The sequence below is a fragment of the Crinia signifera genome, chromosome 8 (genome assembly GCF_055691185.1).
Source record: "Crinia signifera chromosome 8, ASM5569118v1, whole genome shotgun sequence".
NCBI lineage: Eukaryota > Metazoa > Chordata > Amphibia > Anura > Myobatrachidae > Crinia > Crinia signifera.
The window spans coordinates 12,686,533-12,711,227 of NC_139224.1; the positions used below are offsets into that span (position 1 = coordinate 12,686,533).

At 45.6% G+C, this 24,695-nt stretch overlaps 1 protein-coding gene across 2 annotated transcripts in view; it reads left to right on the plus strand.

Annotated features, from left to right (window-relative positions):
• LOC146025746 (inter-alpha-trypsin inhibitor heavy chain H3-like) overlaps positions 1-24,695 on the plus strand; it is a 43,696-nt gene that overhangs the window by 3,529 nt on the left and 15,472 nt on the right. The window contains exons 4-21 of one of the 2 annotated variants that reach the window (XM_083155781.1): positions 511-673; positions 905-1,015; positions 1,104-1,232; positions 3,731-3,847; positions 4,191-4,359; positions 5,400-5,525; positions 5,695-5,876; positions 6,737-6,922; positions 7,413-7,552; positions 8,059-8,219; positions 9,132-9,155; positions 11,863-11,883; positions 12,784-12,798; positions 13,771-13,800; positions 15,773-15,790; positions 18,431-18,478; positions 19,395-19,424; positions 20,307-20,342. In XM_083155781.1, the coding sequence (XP_083011907.1) occupies positions 511-673; positions 905-1,015; positions 1,104-1,232; positions 3,731-3,847; positions 4,191-4,359; positions 5,400-5,525; positions 5,695-5,876; positions 6,737-6,922; positions 7,413-7,552; positions 8,059-8,219; positions 9,132-9,155; positions 11,863-11,883; positions 12,784-12,798; positions 13,771-13,800; positions 15,773-15,790; positions 18,431-18,478; positions 19,395-19,424; positions 20,307-20,342 (1,706 nt within the window). The remainder of the gene's footprint in view (positions 1-510; positions 674-904; positions 1,016-1,103; positions 1,233-3,730; positions 3,848-4,190; positions 4,360-5,399; positions 5,526-5,694; positions 5,877-6,736; positions 6,923-7,412; positions 7,553-8,058; positions 8,220-9,131; positions 9,156-11,862; positions 11,884-12,783; positions 12,799-13,770; positions 13,801-15,772; positions 15,791-18,430; positions 18,479-19,394; positions 19,425-20,306; positions 20,343-24,695) is intronic. The other variant, XM_083155783.1, reaches the window with a different exon arrangement.

A 24,695-nucleotide genomic window follows, 5' to 3' on the forward strand; every position in this document is an offset into this window, starting at 1 on the left:
CCTCTCACTCTCGCTCCATCTCTCTCCCTCCCTCCCTCTCCTCCATCCTCTCCCTCCTCTCTCCCTCCATCCCTCTCAGTTTCTCCCTCCTCTCTGACTCTCCCTCCCTTTCTCTCACTCCCTACCCTTTGCCTTCCTCTCCATCCCTCACACCCACTTTCTCTCTCCCCTCTTTCACCCCTCCCACTCTTCATATTTATCCCTCTCTCTCTTCCTTTTCCCTCCTTCTCTCTCTCTCCTACTCTCCCTCCTTTCCCTTTTCTCTCCCTCACCCCCTTCTTTATCATCTCTCCAAACAATTATTAAGGCAAAACTGGGACAAAACATGCTCCACCCTCGACACACCCATGCCCATTTTCCAACCAATCACATTCACTTTTTTGACAAAGCTCCACCTACTTTATACAAGTGCTGCTTCTTTCAAGGTCAGAGGAAGGGATAATAGGCACATTTTGGATGGGGGGGGGGGGGGGTAATGATAATAATAATGCTTTTGGAATATACACACAGATCTACAGGGAGGACAATGGAACATTTTAAGGTCTCAGTGAATGTCGGGGCGCTGGCGACGGCCACATTTAAACTGACCTATGAGGAATTGCTGAAGCGTCACCATGGAAACTATGAATTGCTCCTGAGAGTTCGACCCAAAGAGCTTGTGGAAGACTTTCATGTGAGTGATAAGTAACTCCCCTGCAGCTTGTGGGGTGTACAGGCATGTTATTTGAGGGTTTTTGTTAACAGCCGGGCCACAACATGTGCTGCCAACATGAGGTCTAAAACCATGCTGCACTGCAGATGGGGCAGATGCTTCCTGTGCAAATACTAAAAAACTTTTCATGGATAAGGATTTTTCCATAAACCCCATTACTGAAACAACCCCCCCCCCATGATTTCTCTGCAGATCAGTGTAGACATTGTGGAACCGCAAGGAATCAGCTTCCTGAAGGCTGTCGGAACGTTTATCTCTAATGAACTATCGGATATGGTTAGAGTAAATCTGACAGATAACAAGGTAACGCTGTCCCCCTCCTTCCCAGTCTGTGTCACCCTGTTGCAGGGGACGCCCGCTAATGTCATACTCTCTCCTGCGCAACTCGCAGGCTCACATAGAATTTAATCCGACGGTGGACCAACAGCGGAACTGCCCTGATTGCTGGGAAACGCATCTAGACGGGGACCTGACGATAAAGTACGATGTGAACAGGGACAACTCTGCTGGGAAGGTGCAGGTACGTCCTCTAGTAACAGTTTTTACACACAAAAAAAAAATAAAGAAAACATTCTATGGGGGACCTAAAGGATGAATCTAGATATTGAGGTGTGACAAACTCTGCCCCTTCAAACTGCGCAATTCCTGCAGTGACGCGGACCTCTCCTATGTATGTACTTTCTATTATATAGTACTTACACACACAGTGCAGCAGTCAATATACAGAGAAGCTGAGTAATGTTCCACAGGGGTCATATATTATAATTATTATTCTCAACTTCATTTCCAGAGAAAACTCTAATATACAGAGCCATATCTGGTTCTAGGGTCTAATATACAGAGCTATATCTGGTTCTAGGTCTAATATACAGCGTAATATATGGATCTAGGTCTAATATACAGAGTAATATCTGGATCTAGGTCTAATATACAGAGCCATATCTGGTTCTAGGTCTAATATACAGAGTAATATATGGATCTAGGTCTAATATACAGAGCCATATCTGTTTTTTTAGGTCTAATACACAGAGCCATATCTGGTTCTAGGTCTAATATACAGAGCCAAATCTGGTTATAGGTCTAATATAAGCGCTATATCTGGTTCTAGGTCTAAAATACAGAGCCGTATCTGGTTCTAGGTCTAATATACAGAGCCATATCTGGATCTAGGTCTAATGTACAAAGCCACATCTGGTTCTAGGTCTAATATACAAAGCCATATCTGGTTCTAGGTCTAATATACAGAGCTATATCTGTTATCGGTCTAATATACAGAGCCATATCTGGTTCTAGGTCTAATATACAGAGTCATATCGAGTTCTAGGTCTAATATACAGAGATAAATCTGGTTATAGGGCTAATATACAGAGCCATATCTGGTTATAGATCTAACATACAGAGCCGTATCTGGTTCTAGGTCTAATATACAGAGCCAAATCTGGATCTAGGTCTAATGTACAAAGCCACATCTGGTTCTAGGTCTATTATACAGAGCCATATCTGGTTCTAGGTCTAATATACAGAGCCATATCTGGTTCTAGGTCTAATATACAGAGCATATTGAGTTCTAGGTCTAATATACAGAGCCATATCTGGATCTAGGTCTAATGTACAAAGCCACATCTGGTTCTAGGTCTATTATACAGAGCCTTATCTGGTTCTAGGTCTATTATACACAGCCATATATGGTTCTAGGTCTAATATACAGAGTCATATCGAGTTCTAGGTCTAATATACAGAGATAAATCTGGTTATAGGGCTAAAATAGAGACATATCTGGTTATAGGTCTAATATACAGCCTTATACAGCCAAAATCTTTTGCCGCACACAGCCTTCGTAAAATTAGAGGGAACATTGGTTCTAGGTCTAATATACAGAGCCATATCTGGTTCTAGGTCTAATATACAGAGTCATATCGAGTTCTAGGTCTAATATACAGAGATAAATCTGGTTATAGGGCTAAAATAGAGACATGTCTGGTTATAGGGCTAATATACAGAGCATATCTGGTTCTAGGTCTAATATAAAGAGCCATATCTGGTTATAGGTCTAATATACAGAGCCATATCTGGTGCTAGGTCTAATAAACAGAGCCATATCTGGTTATAGGTCTAATATACAGAGCCGTATCTGGTTCTAGGTCTAATATACCGAGCCATATCTGGTTCTAGGTCTAATATACAGAGCATATCTGGTTCTAGGTCTAATATAAAGAGCCATATCTGGTTCTATGTCTAATATACAGAGCCATATCTGGTTCTTGATCTAATATACAGAGCCATATCTGGATCTAGGTCTAATGTACAAAGTCATATCTGGTTCTAGGTCTAATATACAGAGTCATATCTGCTTCTAGGTCTAATATACAGAGTCATATCGGGTTCTAGGTCTAATATACAGAGATAAATCTGGTTATAGGGCTAATATACAGAGCCATATCTGGTTCTAGGTCTAATATGCAGAGAATATCTGGTTCTATGTCTAATATAAAGAGCCAAATCTGGTTCTATGTCTAATATACAGAGCCATATCTGGTTCTAGATCTAATATACAGAGCCATATCTGGATCTAGGTCTAATGTACAAAGCCATATCTGGTTCTAGGTCTAATATACAGAGCCATATCTGCTTCTAGGTCTAATATACAGAGTCATATCGGGTTCTAGGTCTAATATACAGAGATAAATCTGGTTATAGGGCTAATATACAGAGCCATATCTGGTTCTAGGTCTAATATGCAGAGCATATCTGGTTCTAGGTCTAATATAAAGAGCCATATCTGGTTCTAGGTCTAATATAAAGAGCCATATCTGGTTCTAGGTCTAATATAGAGCTATATCTGGTTCTAGGTCTAATATACAGAACCACATCTGATTATAGGTCTAATATAGAGCTATATCTGATTCTAGGTCTAATATACAGAGCCATATCTGGTACTAGGTCTAATATACAGATATGTTACTATTTTGCTCCATTTTGACCCTGGCGAGAATTCTTCATAATACGTTTATTCTGCAGATCGTTAACGGATACTTTGTGCATTATTTTGCCCCGGCCAGTCTCCGGCGGATGCCCAAGAATGTGGTATTTGTTATAGACCGCAGTGGCTCGATGCACGGGGAGAAAATTAAGCAGGTAATAAAAGATAAACCGGGCAATTTAGCGACAATCTTATATATAATTATCAAAAATGTCTCCTTCATCAGCTGTTATGTATATTCTGCCAGCGTATTCCATGATTCCCAGCATGTAGGTAACATAGAATAATTGGGGTTGTTTCAGCTCCTTCCTGTAAGGACATATTGCAGTATAAATCACATTACACTCTGTATAAGTTGTGGCACTTAGTCCTGGCCACACAGGACTTTTACTATAAGTAAGGGCACACACCGGCGCACTGGGGTAGCCAACCACAAAAGTCCAGCAACAATACCATCTATGTCTCTGATATAATTGCTATGTTCTGATTTACCTGTAGACGTATGAAGCCTTCATTAAGATACTGGACGATGTGCCAAGTGATGACAGATTTGGCATTTTATTATTTGATGACAAAGTGGATGTCTGGAGGAAGAAACTTGTAAAGGCCACTCCGGTCAACATTAAGAAGGCAAAGGACTTTGTACTGAGCATCAACGCAAGAGGAGGTATGATATGTCACTGCCATTATGTGTCAGTGCAGGGACCAGGACGGCCATCAGGGGGGGCTGCTGAGACTCTACCTGGACAGAAATGGGGCCTGGGATTGGAATCTATCACATGTACAGTATTGGTCGAAAACAAAGTAGCAATGTAGAGGTAAAGTAGTTCAGCCAATGATGCAGTCACTGGCCGGGGGTTCGAGAAGCGGCACTGCAACAATATCCCAGAACTAGAGGTTTTTATATTAATGAGAAAGAGAAAATGTTTGGAGAGTTGTGAAGCCGTCGGTTATGCTTAGAGTGGGGCACCTGGGTAATTCCGCAGTGAGACAGCAGAGGTCAGCGGTGAGTATCAGAATTGGATTGGACTTGAATGCAGTTGCCAGTTCTAGCATGGGGGGGGGGGTTCTGGAACAAAGAAGGGGTCCTTCATTGCATGCACTGTGGAAGCAATCCCTCCCCTCTCCTTAAAGATAGGCACACATTGGCTGGTATATCGTTCACATATATCACATACAACGCATACGCTCTGCAGTATGTCTGATGGCTGATATAATGGGTGTGGTATAACACCCCAACAGTCGGGATTCTGACAGTCATTAGCCAGACGTTGGAAAGGAGAGTAGCCGCTGCCCGTCTGTCGGGCTTTTAGCAGTCAGGATTCTGACGTCGATGTATCATCCAGCACCCGATATATTGGCGCATCTGGCTGTGTGTCCAAGAGGTGTGCTGACTGCCCATATGCCGGTGACTGACATCTCAACTGGGCAGGCACATTTAAATGCCCTCCCAGTTGTTTGGTTGGTGGATGATTGGTAAGCGAGTATACAGATAATATATATTGGCCGATGATTGGTAAGCGAGTATGCAGGTTCCACCATCGGATAGGCCGGGGAAGCGGCAGTTGTGTACACGGCATCAGTCCTCTCCTGCACTGGGGTCCTCTGGAGCCTCAGTCACTAGCTCTGCCCCCCAGTGAATAGATGCTAAATAGGAATATGCTGCTGCATTGTCTCCATGTGATTGTATGTATCCTTCCTCTGCAGGTACAGATATTAATAAGGCTTTACTCGATGCAGCCAAAATGCTCACTGATCGCACGGCTCCTAATGAACACTCGGAAGTGAGAGCTTTGATAATATTATTCCTATCAGACGGAGATCCGACATCTGGTAAGTTACACTGCCATGAACACTGTTCATGTAAAATATGGCAGCGCGCACAGCACAACAGCCCCAAACTTGCAGCTCTGCACCAGACCCACTGTATATAGCAAAAGTTGCATTACAATATTTTATAATTTGCATATTCACCCCCATAATGTGAAGCCTCTTGTTACAGGTGTTACCAACCACAATACAATCATAGAAAACCTGCGACAGTCTCTAGGGGGTAAAGCCACGCTGTACTGCCTGGGGTTCGGCAATGATGTGGATTATAACTTTCTGGAGAAATTATCCTTAGAAAATGGGGGCCTGGCGCGCCGAATATATGAGGACTCGGACTCTGCCTTACAGCTACAGGTGAGCAACCAGTGTCCGCGGCTGGGGCCACTATGCCCATTTGTCCACCCGATGCTTGTGTTGACCTTCCCATTCTGTTGACAATCTAAGCCCTGTCGACCTTCAGGGTCAACTCAATGTACGTCAACCTTCATACAATTGACCCAGTGACCCATGTCCCCTTTTTATAAACTAAGATCATACCAATGCTTTTCCTGCGTGATTCTCTTGCCCCGGGTAATGATTATGGACATATTGAGTTAACAATCGTTATTTAATACATCTGCTTCACATGGGCTGTTGCTATGGGCAACCAATCAGAATCTACTTCTTACTTATTGAAGACCTTCTAGAAGCTAATAGAGAGGATCTGATTGGTTGCCATAGCAACATCACAGGTGAAATGAAACTCCCATGTCTGTAAATAAACCCCAAGGAAGGTTAAAATGCACCCGGCACAGAATCAGACCCCTCCCTGCACTATGGCCCTCATTCTGCTCCGTTCGCTCCCCTGCAAGTTCGCACAAGGTAACGATGTTGTGCAACTGTACATGCACATAAACATTATGCCCATGCGCAGATACTTTGTGCCCGATTCCGTACCAGGGGGCCACAAACCTAAGTCACCAGAGAATGACTTCATTGGTCTGCAACCATCTAAAGATTTCTGCCTCTCACACAAGGCTGCAAAACATCTATTTGCATGCGCGTGCGCGTGGGGACATTCATTGTGCATGGGAGGGGGGGGGGGGGGGGCGTTTGGTTGGCTCGCAAAACTGCCCACAATAAAGGGGCCTATACGTATCTTACATGATGTATGCTTCTTTACACAAATGTACAGAAAACCATTTACAGGCGTTACATCCTCTCTGGTCTTTCAGGGTTTCTACAAAGAAGTGGCGCACCCAATGCTGCTAAACATTGACCTGCAATATCTGGATAATTCTGTGGATCATGTGACCCAGAGCAGCTTCAGACATTATTATCAGGGGTCGGAGATTATAGTGGCAGGTCATGTGACCAGCGGCAGTGTGCAGAATATCACAGCGCGGGTCACCGCACAAGGGGTGAGTCTCTCCCGTTCTCTTCTGTCACTACCGTCATTTACCACGCAACCATAACGCTGTACCACTATGGCGGGTGTGGTGCTGTTCTGTCCCTGTGGTGTTAGGGTACAAAGACGACATCAGAGACCGTCTGTAGATGTACCTAGAATCTCCCGTGATTCATCTGGGGGTCTGGCTTTTAGCCATGCTGCTCCGACTCTATGGAACTCACGTCGCCGCACAGTTCGAGAGACCCCCACTCTAGAATCCTTCAAAAACAGACACAAGACTTTCCTGTTTACTCAAACATTTCCTTAATTCTCTTAAGTATTGTTTATGGAAAGCTTTTTTGTACTTCATTGTTCCTGTACTGTATTACAATCGTTCTAACTGTTAAGCGCCTTGGGTCCTATTGAAGAAAAAGCATACAGTATATAAATAAAATGATTATTATGACTTTTGTTACTAATACCTTTTACTTTCTCATTAATAAACCCTTGTTCTCATGAAGGTGGCTGAGCCATACTCTGCGACAGTGGAAACTCCTCTAACGGGAGAGGACGATGCGGCAGGAGAGCAGAGCTACATATTTGGGGACTTCACAGAGAGACTCTGGGCGTACCTGACTATAGAACAGCTGCTGACACAACAGTATGTAACTACTTACAGCAGGCATATCCAAACTGTGGCCCTCCAGCTGTTGTGAAGCTACAAGTCCCATCATGCTTTGCCACAGATTTGCTATTAGGGAGTGTTCAAACTATGGCAAGGCATGCTGGGATGTGTAGTTTCACAACAGCTGGTGGGCCATAGTTTGGACATGCTTGACTTATAGGAACTATAACGGGATAACGGATATATAAAATTCCATCCGCGGGATCATTTTGCATGGCCATTGGTTGTTTGTTCATCGATGGTACCATTGATGGATAATCTTGATGGTGTGAAACCATCTGGTTGGTAACCATCGATGACTTCACTCACTGATGGTCACCCCCTGCTTTAGTAAGCTGTAACCAATAACATTGACCCGATGGATTCTGGTGTTGTGCTGTTTTGGTACAATTCAACTGTACTGTCCTATAATATAATATAATATGACAAGGAAACACATACTTACTATGGCTTGGCAGTAATACTCTGTATCCTCTGGGCAGAGTTTCAATGGAAGGTGACAAAAAACACCAAGCCACGGAGAAAGCCCTCAATCTATCCCTGAAGTACAATTTTGTGACCCCATTAACATCGATGGTTGTTACGTCACCTGAGGAAGAGAAGGAAAATAAGGAGCTTGTGGCCAATAAGCCACAAGAAGGCAGTAAGTATGTGCTCAGCGGTGATGTACGTAGTATCGGTCAGAGGCTCATATCGCAAACTGACGCAGCATGATGCAAATTTTGCAATGAACTGATATTTAACGACAACCAGTAATATGTCGCACAAGACGGTTACCATCTAAATGATAAGAGAGTCAATTGGTTGACACAAAGTGGTCATACAAATAGTCGACACATGAAAGAGTTGACATTTATTTTTTCTTTTCTCATTCAATTTGTACATTTTATTACTTGAACCCCAAATTAGTGCAGCCCCAGACATGGCCCACAATGCTTTGGGCCTCGGCGTTTGCTAAAAGTCCACGTGGATAATAAAGTATGAAAAATTCCCCCCAAAAATACACGTTGACTGTTTCATGTTTTTTCCAACGAATAAGTCTGATGCACAAATTATTTTTCGGAGTCTCGATATGGGGCTGTTACTATTAGACACAGGATAATAAATTCTGGATTTTGGTTCTTTTGGGCTTCTTGAATGAAGTTGTGGGGCTATAGAAGATGAAAGTGTCCGTACAAGGGACTTCCGTACAGAGGACGTCCTGGTGGTCCGTACAGGGGACTTCCGTACAGAGGACGTCCTGGCGTCCTAGTGGGACCTAATCGTCTGGCGCGTTGCAGCCTACGTGGGTGTATTATCTCATATTATTATTTGCTTAGTTCCATTTCTTGATGATGTTCCTAACCAGTATAATCAATCTGAAAAGCAACTGACACATCTGTGCACTGCTTTCCTGTTGGAACAAATTATGTGTAAGGTGATTAGGGGGAGATGTACTAAGACTCCAGGAGAAATATACCAAATTTGTGAACTAGACCTCTGTAAATGATTCAACTCATGATGATCCATATTGATTGATAATAATCCCCGGTTCTGTATTTTTTATTTGTTGCAGGTCTGAGAGATGAAGACTTCCACGGTAAGTCTCTTATGGGCGTTCTCTGTAACCGATGACTAGAGCTTTGATACATCATACGTAGCGCGGTCCAGTCTGTGTCCTTTGGCTATAAACATCTTCTGTCCTTGGGTTGGTCTTCTTATGGGGAAGTTGGGGTGGGGTTGGTAAAGGCAATGATAGGGTGCAGACATGCCATACATATATAAGTAGGATTGACCACTGAAGTCATACAGCTCCAGCCGGCTCACTAAGGAGGTTATTCTGGTTGGTGCGGTCCGTTCCGAATTCTTTCGGAGCTGACCGAACGCCATGCTGTGCGGACATTGTAAGCACAAACGCCCACAGGTCCTACGCATTCGGACGGACTCACTCTCTAAGAAGAGGGTGTGTTTTCGGACTACATCCAAACCGTGCGTGTGCGGTGGCCACACAAAGATTCTGCACGGTCTAACAGCGTCAGAACGGACAGGAAGCTGCCCGTACGCACCGATGCGGGGTATGTCCGCAAAACTCACGACTGCTATCTGAAGTCATACATCTGACACATGACACACTTATGCAATTAGGCAACCTCATAAAAAATGGATTGTTTGTAATTGTCATCAAGTAAATCCTAATTGATACTTAAACACATTAGTACCTCTTTAGATTAACCCTTACATCATGTGAAGTGCTATTCATTCATTGTTACCCCTTTACCTAGGTTTTATGTATGCATATTATATAATAATTGCACGTCAAATGCAATATTCTTCAATGTGCTAATTATTACTAACACATACTAAAGCAAACTTACCAACAGTTATAAACACAGTGTGTGTGTGTGTGTGTGTGTATTTAGTAATGGTCCATTTAGGAAGCAATGCTTCCAATTGAAGCAATGAAAAGAGTGTAATTAATGAGTAATGAGCAGAGGAGTGGATTGTATTGTGTTCAACTAACAGTGTTTCAGGTGCGGGCGTACTAATTGGGCGAACCGAATGCCTAGCACAAGAACAAGTGGTCTCCGCAAAGTGAAACTTGCTTATGAAGACCGCATATTTCATGCGTGTTGGTTCGTTTGCAGTCGGTGTGCTGTCCGAATGCACACCTACCACAGTTCGTGCACTCCCTCGTGTACGCCCATATTTACGCCCAGTTTTTCCCACTTTGAAACCAAGCCCTTGTGTAAGTCCAAATGACGCCAATATTGCGCCCATATTTCCCGATTCAATTCGGTGGACATTTCTGGACGGTATTAGTGAGTACGAGTACGGAGACCATGCGTGGCACATGTGCATAGCGTTGCCTACGCATGCGCAGACGGCTAAAAAGCGCACTCCGAAAGAATGCGGAACGGACCGCTTCGACCAGAATAAGGCCCTAAGTTAGGAGGCCATTTTATTTGGTATTTTGCTTTCTTTGATATACAGTCCATACAGGTTTATCTTTTTATACTTTCATATGTGTTGTTTGATTATTGTGTCTGTTATGAGGTCATCTGTGGCTGGTTCTCAGCTATCTCCAGGTCTTCATGTAGCTAGATATCTACTAGGGGTTGTTGGTGCACTTTATGGCTTGGCCCTGTGTCTATGGATCACTTCTCAGCCTTGAAGTTTGCCATTGAGGATGGGGCTGATCCTCGACATGGTCCTTAGGAATTTAATGCCACATCTTTCCTGTTGTTTTGTTTAGGATTTTCCTTGTTTTTACCAGAAAGAAAAGTTTGAAAAAGTTTTCTGTATCTGTTAACCGTTACATGATTTTATTGAGTGTCCAACGGTTGCCACAAACGGTTTTAATGTTTTTTAACTTGTGGGAGTCATATATAAAGATTTATTATAAGAATAACTTTTATGGTTTGGTTTCTGACCTCTACCCTAAGCACAATGGTGTCACTCTGTCATAATATTGCAATACTGCTCATCCTTACTCCTCCCTCTGATTTGCATACTGGGGCCACTTGCATTACTGCACTGAAAATATCACTGGTGATGCTTAGTGGTTCTATGCAGCGATTACTGCCCCCAATCTGTCTCTCAGGAACTCATATTGAAGCAATGCAAAGCCTCAACACGAAAACCCAGTAGGTGAAAATCCCACAGGAGAATATTTTACCCTAGATTATAGAAAGTGCTTGACGTTTCAGAGGTTTCAGCCCTTTCTTCAGTGATTAGACAGCAGAAGGTACATATTTGTCCATTGTGGTAATGGTAATTGTGAGTCACCGGTTAGTCAACATTCATAACGGCCAACAAATAAATATATAAAGGATGTAAAACTTTGATTTTGAGATTCTGATCAGACATGAGTCTGAAATTCCATCCAGTGTCCATCAACCCTGGAGAAGTCTTGTAGTTGGAGATAGGTACCGGAGACCACATGAGAACACTGGGCAGAGTTACAAGGGGCGAGAGGTAGAGTGTTCTGTGGTCATATTGGCGGCGATGTATGAAGAGATGATTTTGTTTTTCTAGGCTTTGTAGGCCACTGTGAGTGATCTAAATTCGGCTGTAGGTTATATGGGGTGTATAGAGTGGTGTGGTGGATTTGGACTGAGGAGTGGGGAAAATCAGTCCTCGTGTGGTAAGTTGGACATACTGAAGCAGGGGCAGCTATATTAGGGAATGCAAACGTTTAATAATAATAATGACAGACACAATAAATAATATTATAAATTATACAGTTAGGAAATTATATTTCTGTTGCTTTGTTATTTAGTCATTTTCGTTTATCATTTGACTTATAGATGCCGACACGGTGGATCGAGGTAAGTGGTTTTAATATACAGATTTTGGCAGTAGTCTCTGAGATAAGACAATTAACTATTGGGGCTTGTATGGTCAATTTTGCACTTGTCCCCTTCTTCACCGTGTAAGAGATTATTGCATACAACCCAATGTAGATTTAATGCTTGGTTACGTACATTGTAGATAAGAAACCTTTATGGGAAAGGAGTTCCCCTAGTAGATTTATGGACCAATGGGTTGACCAAAAGGTCAACATGCGCATGGTCAACATTGACAAAAGGCCGACACAAGCAAAAGGGTGACGTGGAAAAGGTTGACACATGGAAAAATTTTCTCTTTTTTTTTTTACTGTTGGGTCCCTGTCAACACCTGAACATGTGGACACCTAGTTAGTGCACTGTGTGCTCTCGCATTGCTTTGAGCCACCTTACATGTGCTCAGCACATTTCACTATTCCCATTCGGAGTCCATGTGGATGGGGATGACGAATGACTGTCTGATGGTCGGGATCCTGATGGTCAGTATACCAATGTCGAAATCCCAAATGTCCAATTGCCCAACAGTCAGGATCCCGACCAACCCCACCACCCACATAGAGGTAGAATAGAACCTATCGTTAGCCACCAAGCCCGTAAGGGGCTTTTTTTGCATTTGTGTCTCTGCCAGAGTATCTACAGCCGGAATTCCGATGTCGATATACTGTCCATCGAGATCCTGACCTCCGGACAGTCCTACCACACCTGTGGATGTTAAAGTAAAAAAAATGTTAAACATTTTTATTTTGAAAGTCAACATTTTGCTTGTGTTGAAAGCAGTGAGTGACAGTGCCTCTCTGTGCACAGCCACCACAGCACGTCACTGGAATACATGATGCAGAATGATTTCAGTGCTTAACACTGTTTATTTCTTTTATTTTACAGTCGTACATCATTATGGTAAGAATCTGAACCTTACTTGCCTTATAGGGCCTAATTCAGACCTAATCTCCTGGCTGTGAATTCGCTGGGTGGGCGATATTCATTAGCACACGCTGGCCCTGACGAAGCTCACTGCGAAGCATGCGCCGGCTGAACACATGTGCGAGCATTTCCAGTGCATATTTTCCAATAAACAGTAACATTTGTAACACTTCATTATTGAGTGATACTGTGTAACCATAACATTCATGGTTACCATTGTTTAACTTGCCAGCCCCCATTGGAATGAGACACACCTTAGTCTGACTCATATAGGTGATATTCATTAAATTTAGCGACACTGGAGCCTCACCACATCAGGATTGTATATCCTTTTTAAACAAACTTTCTTACATTTTTCCTCCTGTTGTTTTATATTTTGCAGAGTTTTAAGTTTAGAATTAATAAAAGTTAATTCTTAATATTATAAATATTGTGTTGATCTGTAAAGGGCACAACCTACAGATAGTCTCCTTTCTTTCTCTATCTACATCCTTTGCTAAGTGCCCTAGACTCATACAGCAGTATGATACTTCAATACCACAGTGACATGCTTGGTCATATGCAGATGCTTTTATAGAGCCAAGTAAACAACATTCACCTGCAATCTAATCAGCCTTACCTTTAAGTCTGATGACTCAGGCAAGTGATGTTATTGTGGCTAATAAGTCTTGTACAATATACAATATTGACATTGTTGTGATTGACAATTAAGCTACATGTCAAAAATTACATGTTATTGTCCTTTTTACAAGTTCATGAATGACTCTGTGTTTGCTAATATCATTAATAATTTGGAGAAAAATATAAATACATGGAGTGTTATTTCATCACAGCAGGATTTTGACACATCTCATACATACTGTATATGCCATATTCTGAAAGACCGACAAATCACTGTTGTTGTTATTATCATTTTTATTGTATTCTTTATTGTTTCTTTTTTCCCAGGCAATTTGTATTATGATGCTGAAATGGAAGGTAGGTACACTATTTGATTTCATTACTTAATTACTGTTTTCATTACTGTATATCAGAATTAGGGGTACATTTGAAGGTAATGAGTTTTTTTGGGGTCTTAAACAGACTTTCTCAAATGTGGGTCAGAAACTAAGACTTTGGGGTTAATGTAATGTAAGATCCTGTGATCTGCAGGCTGTGTAATAATTATCCATATTCTTAAAGGGGCAATCATTTAAAAGGCAAAGCCACCACCTGACCTCCCACGCAACCTGCAGCTCGCAAGATATTACGTAAACCTTGATAAGTATCCTACACCCCAATAGTGCCATGTGATGGGAACTTGACTTTGTAGAATTGTGGCTGTATTTGGGCAGATCCTCAGTTGTTGTGTTCAGTAAAGTTTTCATGTTCTGTGTCATCATTTAGATTTTTTTAGGTTTAGACACTAGTGGGTGTTAAGGGGGTAAGGGTTAGAAGGAGGAGGGTAAGGATTAGGCTGCAATGGGAGGGGTCAGGGTTGGGCATCAGGTAGGCATAATATATAATTTAGTGCTTGCCCATGTGTCACACACTTATACGGTCATTCAGTGGCATAACGATAGGGCAGGGGTAGCCAACTCCAGTCCCCGAGAGCTACCAACAGTTCACATTTTCCAGCTCAACTCCCAGGTGCACAGGTGCACTCATTACTGACTATACATTTTAAAAGATCCACAGGTGGAGCTAAATCTTTCACTTGTGATTCTGTGAGGAGATCTGGAAAACATTAACTGTTGGTAGCTCTTGAGGACTGGAGTTGGCTACCCCCGCTATAGAGGGTGCAGGGAGTGCAGCTGCTATAGGGCCCGGGGGCTTTTTAACTGAAAGTGTGCCCTGGCAGAGGCTTTGGATAATCACCTATGCTACAGTTCCTGCATCACGGGTGCACCAGCACCAGTGCTGAAAGTGAAACTCAACAGGAGGAACTGTCTGGCCTTGGTCGCGCATCCTTCCATGGCGCTGATCGTAAAACCCCGGGAGGTGGGACTGTGCTTGGGAACTTTCCTTGATGGTTACCCCTTCCGTTGAGCTGGCTCTACCTCTGCCTTCAGCACTGACCATGAGACTCAGCATGGTGGACTTAGCAGCTCCCCCTGGCACTGAACATAAGACTGCAGAGCGGAGCTTAGCAGCCTCCCCTCCCCCCGGCACTGATAAAATCCCCGCACAGAGCTTTGTCGCTAATCTGGCCCGGGTCCAGTGCTGATACTCAGACCCAGCATATGGGGGGGGGTACAAGTGGCTTGGGGGCCCCCCTCCCCCGCACTGATCATGGATGACCATCAAGCAGCAGCAGCAGCAACTTGAGCTGGGGAAGCCAGATAAGCAATCCCCAGGTCAGTGCTACCATCCACTGTCCCCAGCCCAGTGCATTCATGTCCCCAGACCCCAGCCCAGCGCGCCCCCCATCTAACCAACCATCCCCTGTCCCCAGCTCAGTGCCACCCCCATCTAACCAACCATCCCCAGCCCGTGCCCACCCATCTAACCAACATTTTCCTGTCCCCAGCCCAGTGGCCCTCATGATTTCAGTGTCTGTCACCCTGTCCCACCTTCCCTCCCCGATCATCTTACTGCCCACATCCCACTGTCCATCACCTAACCTCCAGTCAGTACAGTCACAGCCCCCCTCCCCCTTTTGCATAACCTCACCCATAGCTTTAGTGTAACCTTAACCAGTATCCGCTCTGTCTGGTCCTGCCTTCTATTCTGTCATACCCTCCCCAACTACTAATCTGACCCCAACCCCCCCTCATTCTGGCGGAATGCCGGGGGGCCCTTTCAAAATTTTGCTATGGGGTCGAGACAGGTCTAGTTACGCCCCTGCGGTCATTGTTTTCCAAAACTACATGAATCTCACAATTTCACCTCAAAGTTCCTTCTACGCATGTATCTGCTTAGCGTAATGTCATTTAATTCACTAAATACTTCCCTGACCCTTTTTTTCCAGATCATCAGATGTCATTAGGTGAGTTGTTTTGGGGCTTTTTGGGGTACTTTTCCAGTATGATCGGTACAGTGTGACGCTGAGATTGTGATCCTGATTATTATCATAAATTATTTATGTTCCATATTCTAAGGCCTGGCAGAATGGACATAGGTGCAAGCTCACAATGGGTGGCTGATGGGAACTCCAGGGTTGGCAAGCAGGGGAGCTTTCATGGGGCCCTATATTCATTCTAACATAGTACTATAGTAGTTTAGGTTGAAAGAAGACTTATGTCCATCAGGTACAACCTTTTACAGGACCCCTTATAGGGTGTTATCTAGATGTTAAATCGGTACTTGTTTCCTAGCACGGCCACAACGATTTCAATCGTGGTGGTCGTGTCGGAAAAAATCGTGTCGGTCGCGTCGGGTGCATACCAAAACGCACACGACGCGACCGACGCGATGTACCCGATTTCTCCATAGGCTTCAATGTTAAAATAATTTAACATTGAAGCCTATGGAGAAATCGGGTCCATCGTGTCCATAGGCTTCAATGTTAAATTATTTTAACATTGAAACTGAGTCCATGTAACATAGTAAAAAATGGGTAAAGGGCCAATATGGCCCATTTCTCATTGGGTATGGCCCCGTCAAGTGTGTAAAAAATAATGGCCCCCCATTGTGGCCGCCACCCCCACGATTGACGCGAACCCGAAGCGTGGCGAGCGCAGCGAGCCCGCGAGGGGCAGCGGTGCGCGTCCTCCGACCTTTTCATTCCCCTACTATCCACGTCGGCGTGGAGTTGAGAATAGATTAGTGTGGCGAGCGCAGCGAGCCACCGAGCCCAAAGCGTGGCGAGCGCAGCGAGCCCCGCGAGGGGACGCGGACAGCTGCGAAGCCCGCGAGGGGACGCGGATACCTGTGAAGGTATCCGCGTCCCCTCTCGGGGCTCACTGCGCTCGCCACGCTTCGGGCTCGGTGGCTCGCTGCGCTCGCCACACTAATCTATTCTCAACTCCATGCCGACGTGGATAGTAGGGGAATGAAAAGGTCGGAGGACGCGCACCGCCGCCCCTCGCGGGCTCGCTACGCTCGCCACGCTTCGGGTTCGCGTCAATCGTGACGGGGCCATACCCAATGAGAAATGGCCCATATTGGGCCTTCTCCCATTTTTTGCTATGTTAAATGGACTCAGTTTCAATGTTAAAATATTTTAACATTGAAGCCTATGGACAAATCGGGTCCATCGCATAGGCTTCAATGCTAAATATTTTAACATTGAAGCCTATGGAGAAATCGGGGGCATCGCGTCGGGCGCGCATAGGCTTCAATGTTAAAATATTTTAACATTGAAGCCTATGGGGAAATCGTAGGCATCACGTCAGTCGCGTCGTGTGCCTTCTTAAGGCACACGACCGACGCGATGTACCAGAGTTGTGCTTTTTTCAAAGGAAATTGCAGGCATCGCGGGCATCGTGTGCCTTAAAGTTAAGGCACACGATGCCCGCGATTGTGGCCGTGCTAGGAAACAAGTACCGTTAAATCCCCTTTTGAATTTTTTACTTCAATTCCACTTTGGGCTAAATAATGTTTATGGGTTGTACCAGGGGCGAATTTAGGGGTCAGGCCGCCCCTAGGCACAACATTTTTGGCCGCCCCCCCCCCCCCCTATTATAATGTAATCATTATGGTATGAGTCCTAACTTGCCAGTATATTGTAACCGTACAATGAGCCTAATGGGTAATGGCTGTAGGAGGGTCTAAAGACGGTGTTTGTTCCCCGAAACCATTGAAAGTCTCTGAGTGCCATTCTTGTCGTCTGGATGGGGGAATTTGGAATATATATATATATATATATATATATATAAATATATATATATATACATACATATACATACACACACATATACATATATATATATATACACACATGTATATAAATATATATATATACATACACACACACTACATATATATAGATTTCGTTCAAATGTAACTTTAGCCCACCTCAGAACATGGAGTATTAACTTTATGTGCTCAGTCAGTCTCTCAGACACTGACTGACTGAGCGCAGGATGAGCTCAGCTCAGCTGCTTTCCACGCCCATTGGATACACAGCAGCCAATAGGCTGTGTGTATACATTAGCCAATGGGTGCTGGAGGCAGTGAGCCTGAGCACAAATCAGCTCACTCGGCGAAGACGCAGCCAGGGGGGAACCATGGATACAGCCTTACAGCCGCCGCCGCTGGTGATGTACTACTGTCTGTGTGCATGGCAGAGCGGGAGGGTAGCGGCGGGTAACGAGCGACGCTGCCGCTGACATATGATGATGAATCATGTCAGCGGCGGCGCCGCTTGTCACTTGCCGCTTCCCACCTGCTCTGCCATGCTGCTATGTAAAAGAATGGCAGCCCGCAAGTGCCGCCCTTGATTTGTGCCGCCCTGAGGCCCGTGCCTCACGGGCCTAGGCACAAATCCGGCTCTGGGTTGTACTCTTGATGTTTTTATCCAATAACCACCTTCTAGGTCACCTTTAGGCACCTGGTATGAACTTACGCCACTGTGTAGTACAGATCCATGTCATAGGAAGCACATTGGCTGCAGGCGCTTGGGGGCGGGGAGTGGGCGGCAATTTCTCTAATTCACTGAAAGATATAACTGAACTTTTCCTCCTAGTTCCCGACGCGATCATGACACTGCACAAATTTACAGTATTAGAAAGAGGTACGTGATTTGGGGGATTTTCTTTTGAGATTCATAATGTCAACCTAGTCATAATGTTGACATGAATGGCATGTCAACATTGACCAGGTCAAACCTCATCATGTTGACACTGAATGTTGTCAAAACGTTGGCAACTGCCGGGTGACAGGACCACGTATGATACACTGTATACAGTCCTTCTGCATATGATGTATCAAATGCAGTCAAAAAATGGGCCCATGCTCTCTGGGATCCTAGCAGAGGTAGGGGAGAGGGGGAAGAAGGGGAGGAGAACTTTGGACGGGTGTCAGTGCAGAAGTCAGTGATAGCCCAGGCAGGCAATGGGTCAACGGTAGACCTGGAAACATGGGTCATATTTTGGCCAAGGGAAGTGGGCTCTGGATGCAGCTTGTAAAATCTGCTGCTGACAATAGCTCCACGCAGAGAACACGGGGAGTCGCTGACAGTTTGTGATCGGGGTAGGTACAATTGTGAGTTGACCGATGCAGGGGGAGACCGCAGTATACCTGTCTCTTCTGCAGGAATCGGCTCCTTCCAACCGGCTCTCCTGCTTCCCTGCTGGTGCTTCGGGTCCACTGGTTGGCGGACCTACTCGCAGGCCGGCTGATAAGGGGCATCTACAGGTTTGCAGGCAGGGGAGGAGGGGGCGAGGAAGAGTGAAGTTCACTGTCTAGCACCCACCCTCCAGTGTTACCTGCTGCAGTCTCTCTCCCCGTTTCAGTCCCGTTACAGTAGAATAGACTAGGGAAGTCAGTGCCTACTTAAGTCCAGCGCCCGGGTCACATTACCCCCTGCTAAAATACTACACACCCAGTCCCTGTTCCTGCTAATGTCTTTGCTTTATGTGCATGGGAGTCATTGTTAATACATTGCACAATATTTGTACAATATCTTGATGGCGTTCCTTATGTTCTAGTTCCAGTGATCGCAGTTGATGTAGTAGAAGGTACGTCCAGAATATTATTTTCTGCTTAAATCGAGTTCTAAGTACATGTCATAAGAGTTACGTGGAAGGGACAAGCGTAGAAAATGATAAACAGAATCTCATTGGTTGCTATGGTAACATCACCTATTGTCCTTTTCAGAAGCATTAGTAAATGTACTCCTATGTGTATCCTAGAGATGCCGGGTTCTTTGGAACTCTCCCCTAAACTAAGATAAGGGGGCGATGTATTAAGCGGTGTAGAGTGGAGAAGTTGCCTATGGCAACCAATCAGCATTGTTCATGGCAACCATGTTCCTAGCATTTTTTAGAATGTACTTGGTAAATACTGCCTCAAAGTTGATTGGTTGCTACGGCAACTTCGACACTGGTCCACTTCTCTGCTCTTCACTGCTGAATGCTTCAATCACTAAGTCAATATCATACAGCCAGGTGCCAAACGCCCACTGACCAACAGAACATGCCCTACCCACTGACCTGCTGGGCAACAGAACATGCCCCACCCACTGATCCACTGAGAAGCACAACATGCTCCACCCACTGATCCACTTACAAACAGAACATGCCCCACCCACTGATCCACTGAGAAACAGAACATGCCCCACCCACTGACCTGCTGGGCAACAGAACATGCCCCACCCACTGATCCACTTAGAAACAGAACATGCCCCACCCACAGATCCACTGAGAAACAGAACATGCCCCACTCACTGATCCACTGAGAAACAGAACTGCCCTACCCACTGACCTCCTGGGTACACGGTATCATTTAATTTATTGGCTATTTTTGCCCCATATGTATGACATAGGACCCGTATTGTGCTATTCTCCTGTTTCTGCATAAAACTTATTTCTGTGAGCTGAATTCAGTTATTTTTTTTGTAGAGATAGCTGCAATATACGGAACCCATTTGCCGCCTTGTAAGTACATATAGTTATTATAATTGATCTATGAGACATGACGATGCATTTATCGCTTTCTCTACATAAAGTTTTTAAAAGTTTATTCATATTTCTAGGGAACAATGTATCAAAACTACTACAGCTGAAGCTGCACTCATCGTTGCTGGATCACCCCCGTTTATCGCAATAAATTTGGAGGTGATTTAAAAGCACATGCATGGTGGAGGAATCGTGCTCATCGCCACTGGAGTCACATGTGGTGATCGGCATGGCAACGATCAGCGTGGCAACATCTGTACTATGACATGTCACGGCCCCTTGTGCTAGACTGGCAGCTGAGCATGTTACATGTCACAGGCCCGGTTGTTAGAGCGGAGGCGGGATGTGCGACATGTGACCGCCCCTTGTGCTAGACTGGCGGCTGAGCCTGTGACATGTCACAGGCCTGGCTGATAGAGCGGAGGCGGGGTGTGTGACATATGACCGCCTCTTGTGCTACACTGGCGGCTGAGCCTGTAACATGTCACAGGCCTGGCTGCTAGAGCGGAGGCGGGGTGTGTGACATATGACTGCCTCTTGTGCTAGACTGGCGGCTGAGCCTGTAACATGTCACAGGCCTGGCTGATAGAGCGGAGGCGGAGTGTGTGACATATGACCGCCTCTTGTGCTAGACTGGCGGCTGAGCCTTTAACATATATTACAGGCTCGGTTGTTAGGAGGCCGGGTGTGTGACATGTGACAGCCCCTTGTGCTACATACAGGTGAGTATCAAACGATACAAATCGGGGTCAGTCCTCAAACCAGAGCTCAAACAGGTCTATCTTCCACACCTCCCTTAGGGGTAAATGGTGTATCCTCTTCTCCAAAGTGAATCTCAATGGTACTATGAGGACCCTGGATCTCTTTTATACGTCACACAATCCCGAATTCCATCCCATGGAAGGTTTCCCTCATAGAAAAAAAGGAGAAAATATAGTGCAAAACCACTTTTATTTTCAACACACGCAGTTAAACTGTCACAACTGAAGGGCTGGATGAAGTCGTGTGGTGTGTAGCAACCGGAGACGGACCAGAGGAGGAAGGATTAAATCGTGCAGGTTTAATAATAGAATTCATAAATAGAACAATACACGCTTGAATACTTTGTCAAGTGGCAGTTTAGCAGTAATAAGAATTGAGCCGGCACGGCACTTTGTAAAGAAGAAAAAGTTCATTTAAACAATGACAGTTCAAGCACTGCGGACTGCAGGCTGGGGTCTTGGGAAATGAAGAAATCCGGAAAGAGAATGTACTTGATGGTAATGAGGGATCCTTGAAGACTGAAAGAAGATGGATGATGACAGAAGAATGGGAAGTTGCTTGGAAGCAGACGACTTGAAGAACTTAGGCCAGGAAGCTCAGGGATGCAGGCAGAGACCAGACTGTGGAGAGATCTGGCAGCGATGGGGTTAAGCTGAATCGAGACCAACACAGAGCACTGAAGCAAGGCACCAAGTCAGGAGAGGTGAGTCAGAGAGCCGGAGTCAGCTGGGAGCTGTGAACGCCTCTGGAGACTCTTTGTACTGACACTGAACAGGCCTAGGCAGATCCCCTATATCCCTAGAGGGCGGCTGCCATTGGCTGTCAGGTCAGTATGGGCGGAAACCTCAGACAAGGACCAATCTGCTATTTGCCCTTAATCAAGATGGCGGCGCCGGCCTCCCGGCGCCCCTACAGCACATACCACTACACTTGCTGGCGTCCCACGCTGCCTGCTGCCCACCAGACTGCCGCTGCCTGCTGCCGCTGACCTGGAGACCACTACACGCTAGCCGACGGCGGGCGCGAACGGGTGAGTAGTAAGCCCGCTGCGCACCGCCGCGGCTGCGTGTGACAGTACCCCTCCCTTTCTGGGTGACCCCAGGGCACCTACGCACCTTGTGTGGATTTCTTTGAAAGAACTGTCTCACCAGACGAGGAGCATGAAGATCTGCAGCATCAACCCAGGAATTCTCTTCAGGACCGAATCCAAGCCACTCTACCAGATACTGAAGATGGGTATTGCGGCAACGTGAGTCGATAATGCGCCTCACCTCGAACTCTGTTTCTCTTTCCGAGCCAATTTTGGGCGGTTTAGGCACCTTCTTCTGATATAAGTTCAAACGCAAAGGTTTCAGAAGAGACACATGGAACGAATTTGATATTCTTAAGGAAGGAGGGAGCTGTAGTCTGTAGGCCACCGGATTAATCACCTGAGTGATCGGGTACGGCCCGATGAACCGAGGAGCCAGCTTCATGGACGGTAACCGAAGGCGTATATGGCGGGTAGACAGCCATACTCGATCTCCAACCTTTAACTTAGGAGCTGCTCTTCTTTTCCTGTCCGCCATCCTTTTATATCGAGCGGATGCTTTGAGGAGAGCTGTATGGACGTCTGACCAGATCTTTGCAAACCGTTGTAGGGAAGAAGCAGCTGCAGGGACTTCGGACAATGATAGATCTGAGAACTCCGGAGATCGGGGATGCTTGCCAAAGACAGTGAAAAAGGGAGTGGTGCCGGAGGAAGAATGATAAGAATTGTTGTGCGCAAATTCCGCCCAAGGCAGAAGGTCTACCCAGTCGTCTTGAGAGGAAGAGACGAACAAACGAATGAAGGCCTCCAAGTCTTGGTTGACTCGTTCTGTCTGCCCGTTGGTTTGTGGGTGGAAAGCAGTGGAGAACTTGAGCTTGACTTGTACAGCAGAACAGAGGGCCCTCCAAAACTTTGCGACGAACTGCACGCCACGGTCCGAAATAATCTCTTTGGGCAACCCATGGAGTTTGAAGATGGTGGAAATGAAGAGCTGCGCCAACACTGGAGCAGATGGAAGACCTTTCAATGGGAAGAAGTGCACCATCTTTGAAAAGCGGTCGACCACCACCCAAATTACTGTATGCCCTTTGGAGGGAGGAAGTTCGCAGATAAAGTCCATAGACAGGTGGGACCATGGTTCTGTTGGTATGGCTAGAGGTAGAAGAGGACCGACAGGAGACGTTCTGGAGGACTTATGCTGAGTGCACTTTACACAGGAAGCGACAAAGGAGTTTACATCACGACGGATGGTAGGCCACCAGTATGACCGCAATAGGAACATTAAGGTCTTCTGTGCCCCGGTATGCCCTGCGAAACGGGAAGCGTGTGCCCAGGACAGCACTCTCTTCCGGAGATTGAGAGGAATGAAGGTCTTGCCTGGTGGAGGTGAAGGCTGGACTGTTACTTGAGCAAAGACCAGAGGATCGAGAATGGGTCGAGGAGGAGTCTCAAGATCAGCGGAAGTTTCAAAAGAGCGTGAAAGGGCATCGGCTTTGGCATTCATCGTCCCGGGTCTGAATTTGATTTGAAAATCAAAGCGTTCGAAGAACATGGCCCAGCGGGCTTGACGAGCTGTAAGACATTGGGCCTGCTTGAGGAATGAGAGGTTCTTATGGTCGGAGTACACCGTAATTTTATGTCGTGCCCCCTCCAGGAGGTACCGCCACTCCTCTAACGCTGATTTGACTGCCAGTAACTCCTGCTCTCCAATGGGGTAATTCTTCTCCGCTGGAAGAAACTTCTTGGAAAAGAAGGCACAGGGATGAAGCACCTGGTCCTCCCCTCTCTGTGACAAGATTGCCCCTACCCCCTCTGAGGATGCGTCCACCTCAAGAATAAAGGGTTTGTCGAGGTTTGGCTGGAGAAGGATTGGGGCGGAGACAAAAGCATCCTTTAGTTGTTGGAAGGCTTGAGAGGCTTCAGGTGACCACTGAGTTGGATCAGAGCCCTTACGGGTTAGAGCAGTAAGAGGTGCAGCAAGGGTGGAGAAGTTCCGGATGAAACGACGATAGTAATTTGAAAAGCCCAGGAACCTCTGGATGCCTTTGAGCGTGGTGGGCGCTGTCCAGTCTAAGATGGCTCTTACTTTTTCTGGATCCATCTCTATCCCAGTGCTGGAGAGGATGTGGCCAAGGAATGGAATGGAGGTAACCTCAAAGACGCACTTGTCTAGCTTGCAGAATAATTTATTTTGGCGAAGGCGCCGCAAGACCTCAGCTACTGTTTGCCGATGGAGATGGAGGTTCGATGAGAAGATGAGAATGTCATCGAGATACACCACAATGGAATGATACAACAAATCTCGAAATATATCATTTACAAATTGTTGGAAGACGGCTGGAGCGTTGCAAAGGCCAAAGGGCATCACCAGGTATTCATAGTGGCCGTCTCGGGTGTTGAACGCCGTCTTCCACTCATCTCCAGATCGTATACGGATCAAGTTGTACGCCCCTCTTAAATCCAGTTTAGTAAAGATGGAAGCCCCTCGGATTTTATCGAATAATTCGGTGATCAGAGGCAAAGGATAGCGGTTCTTGATC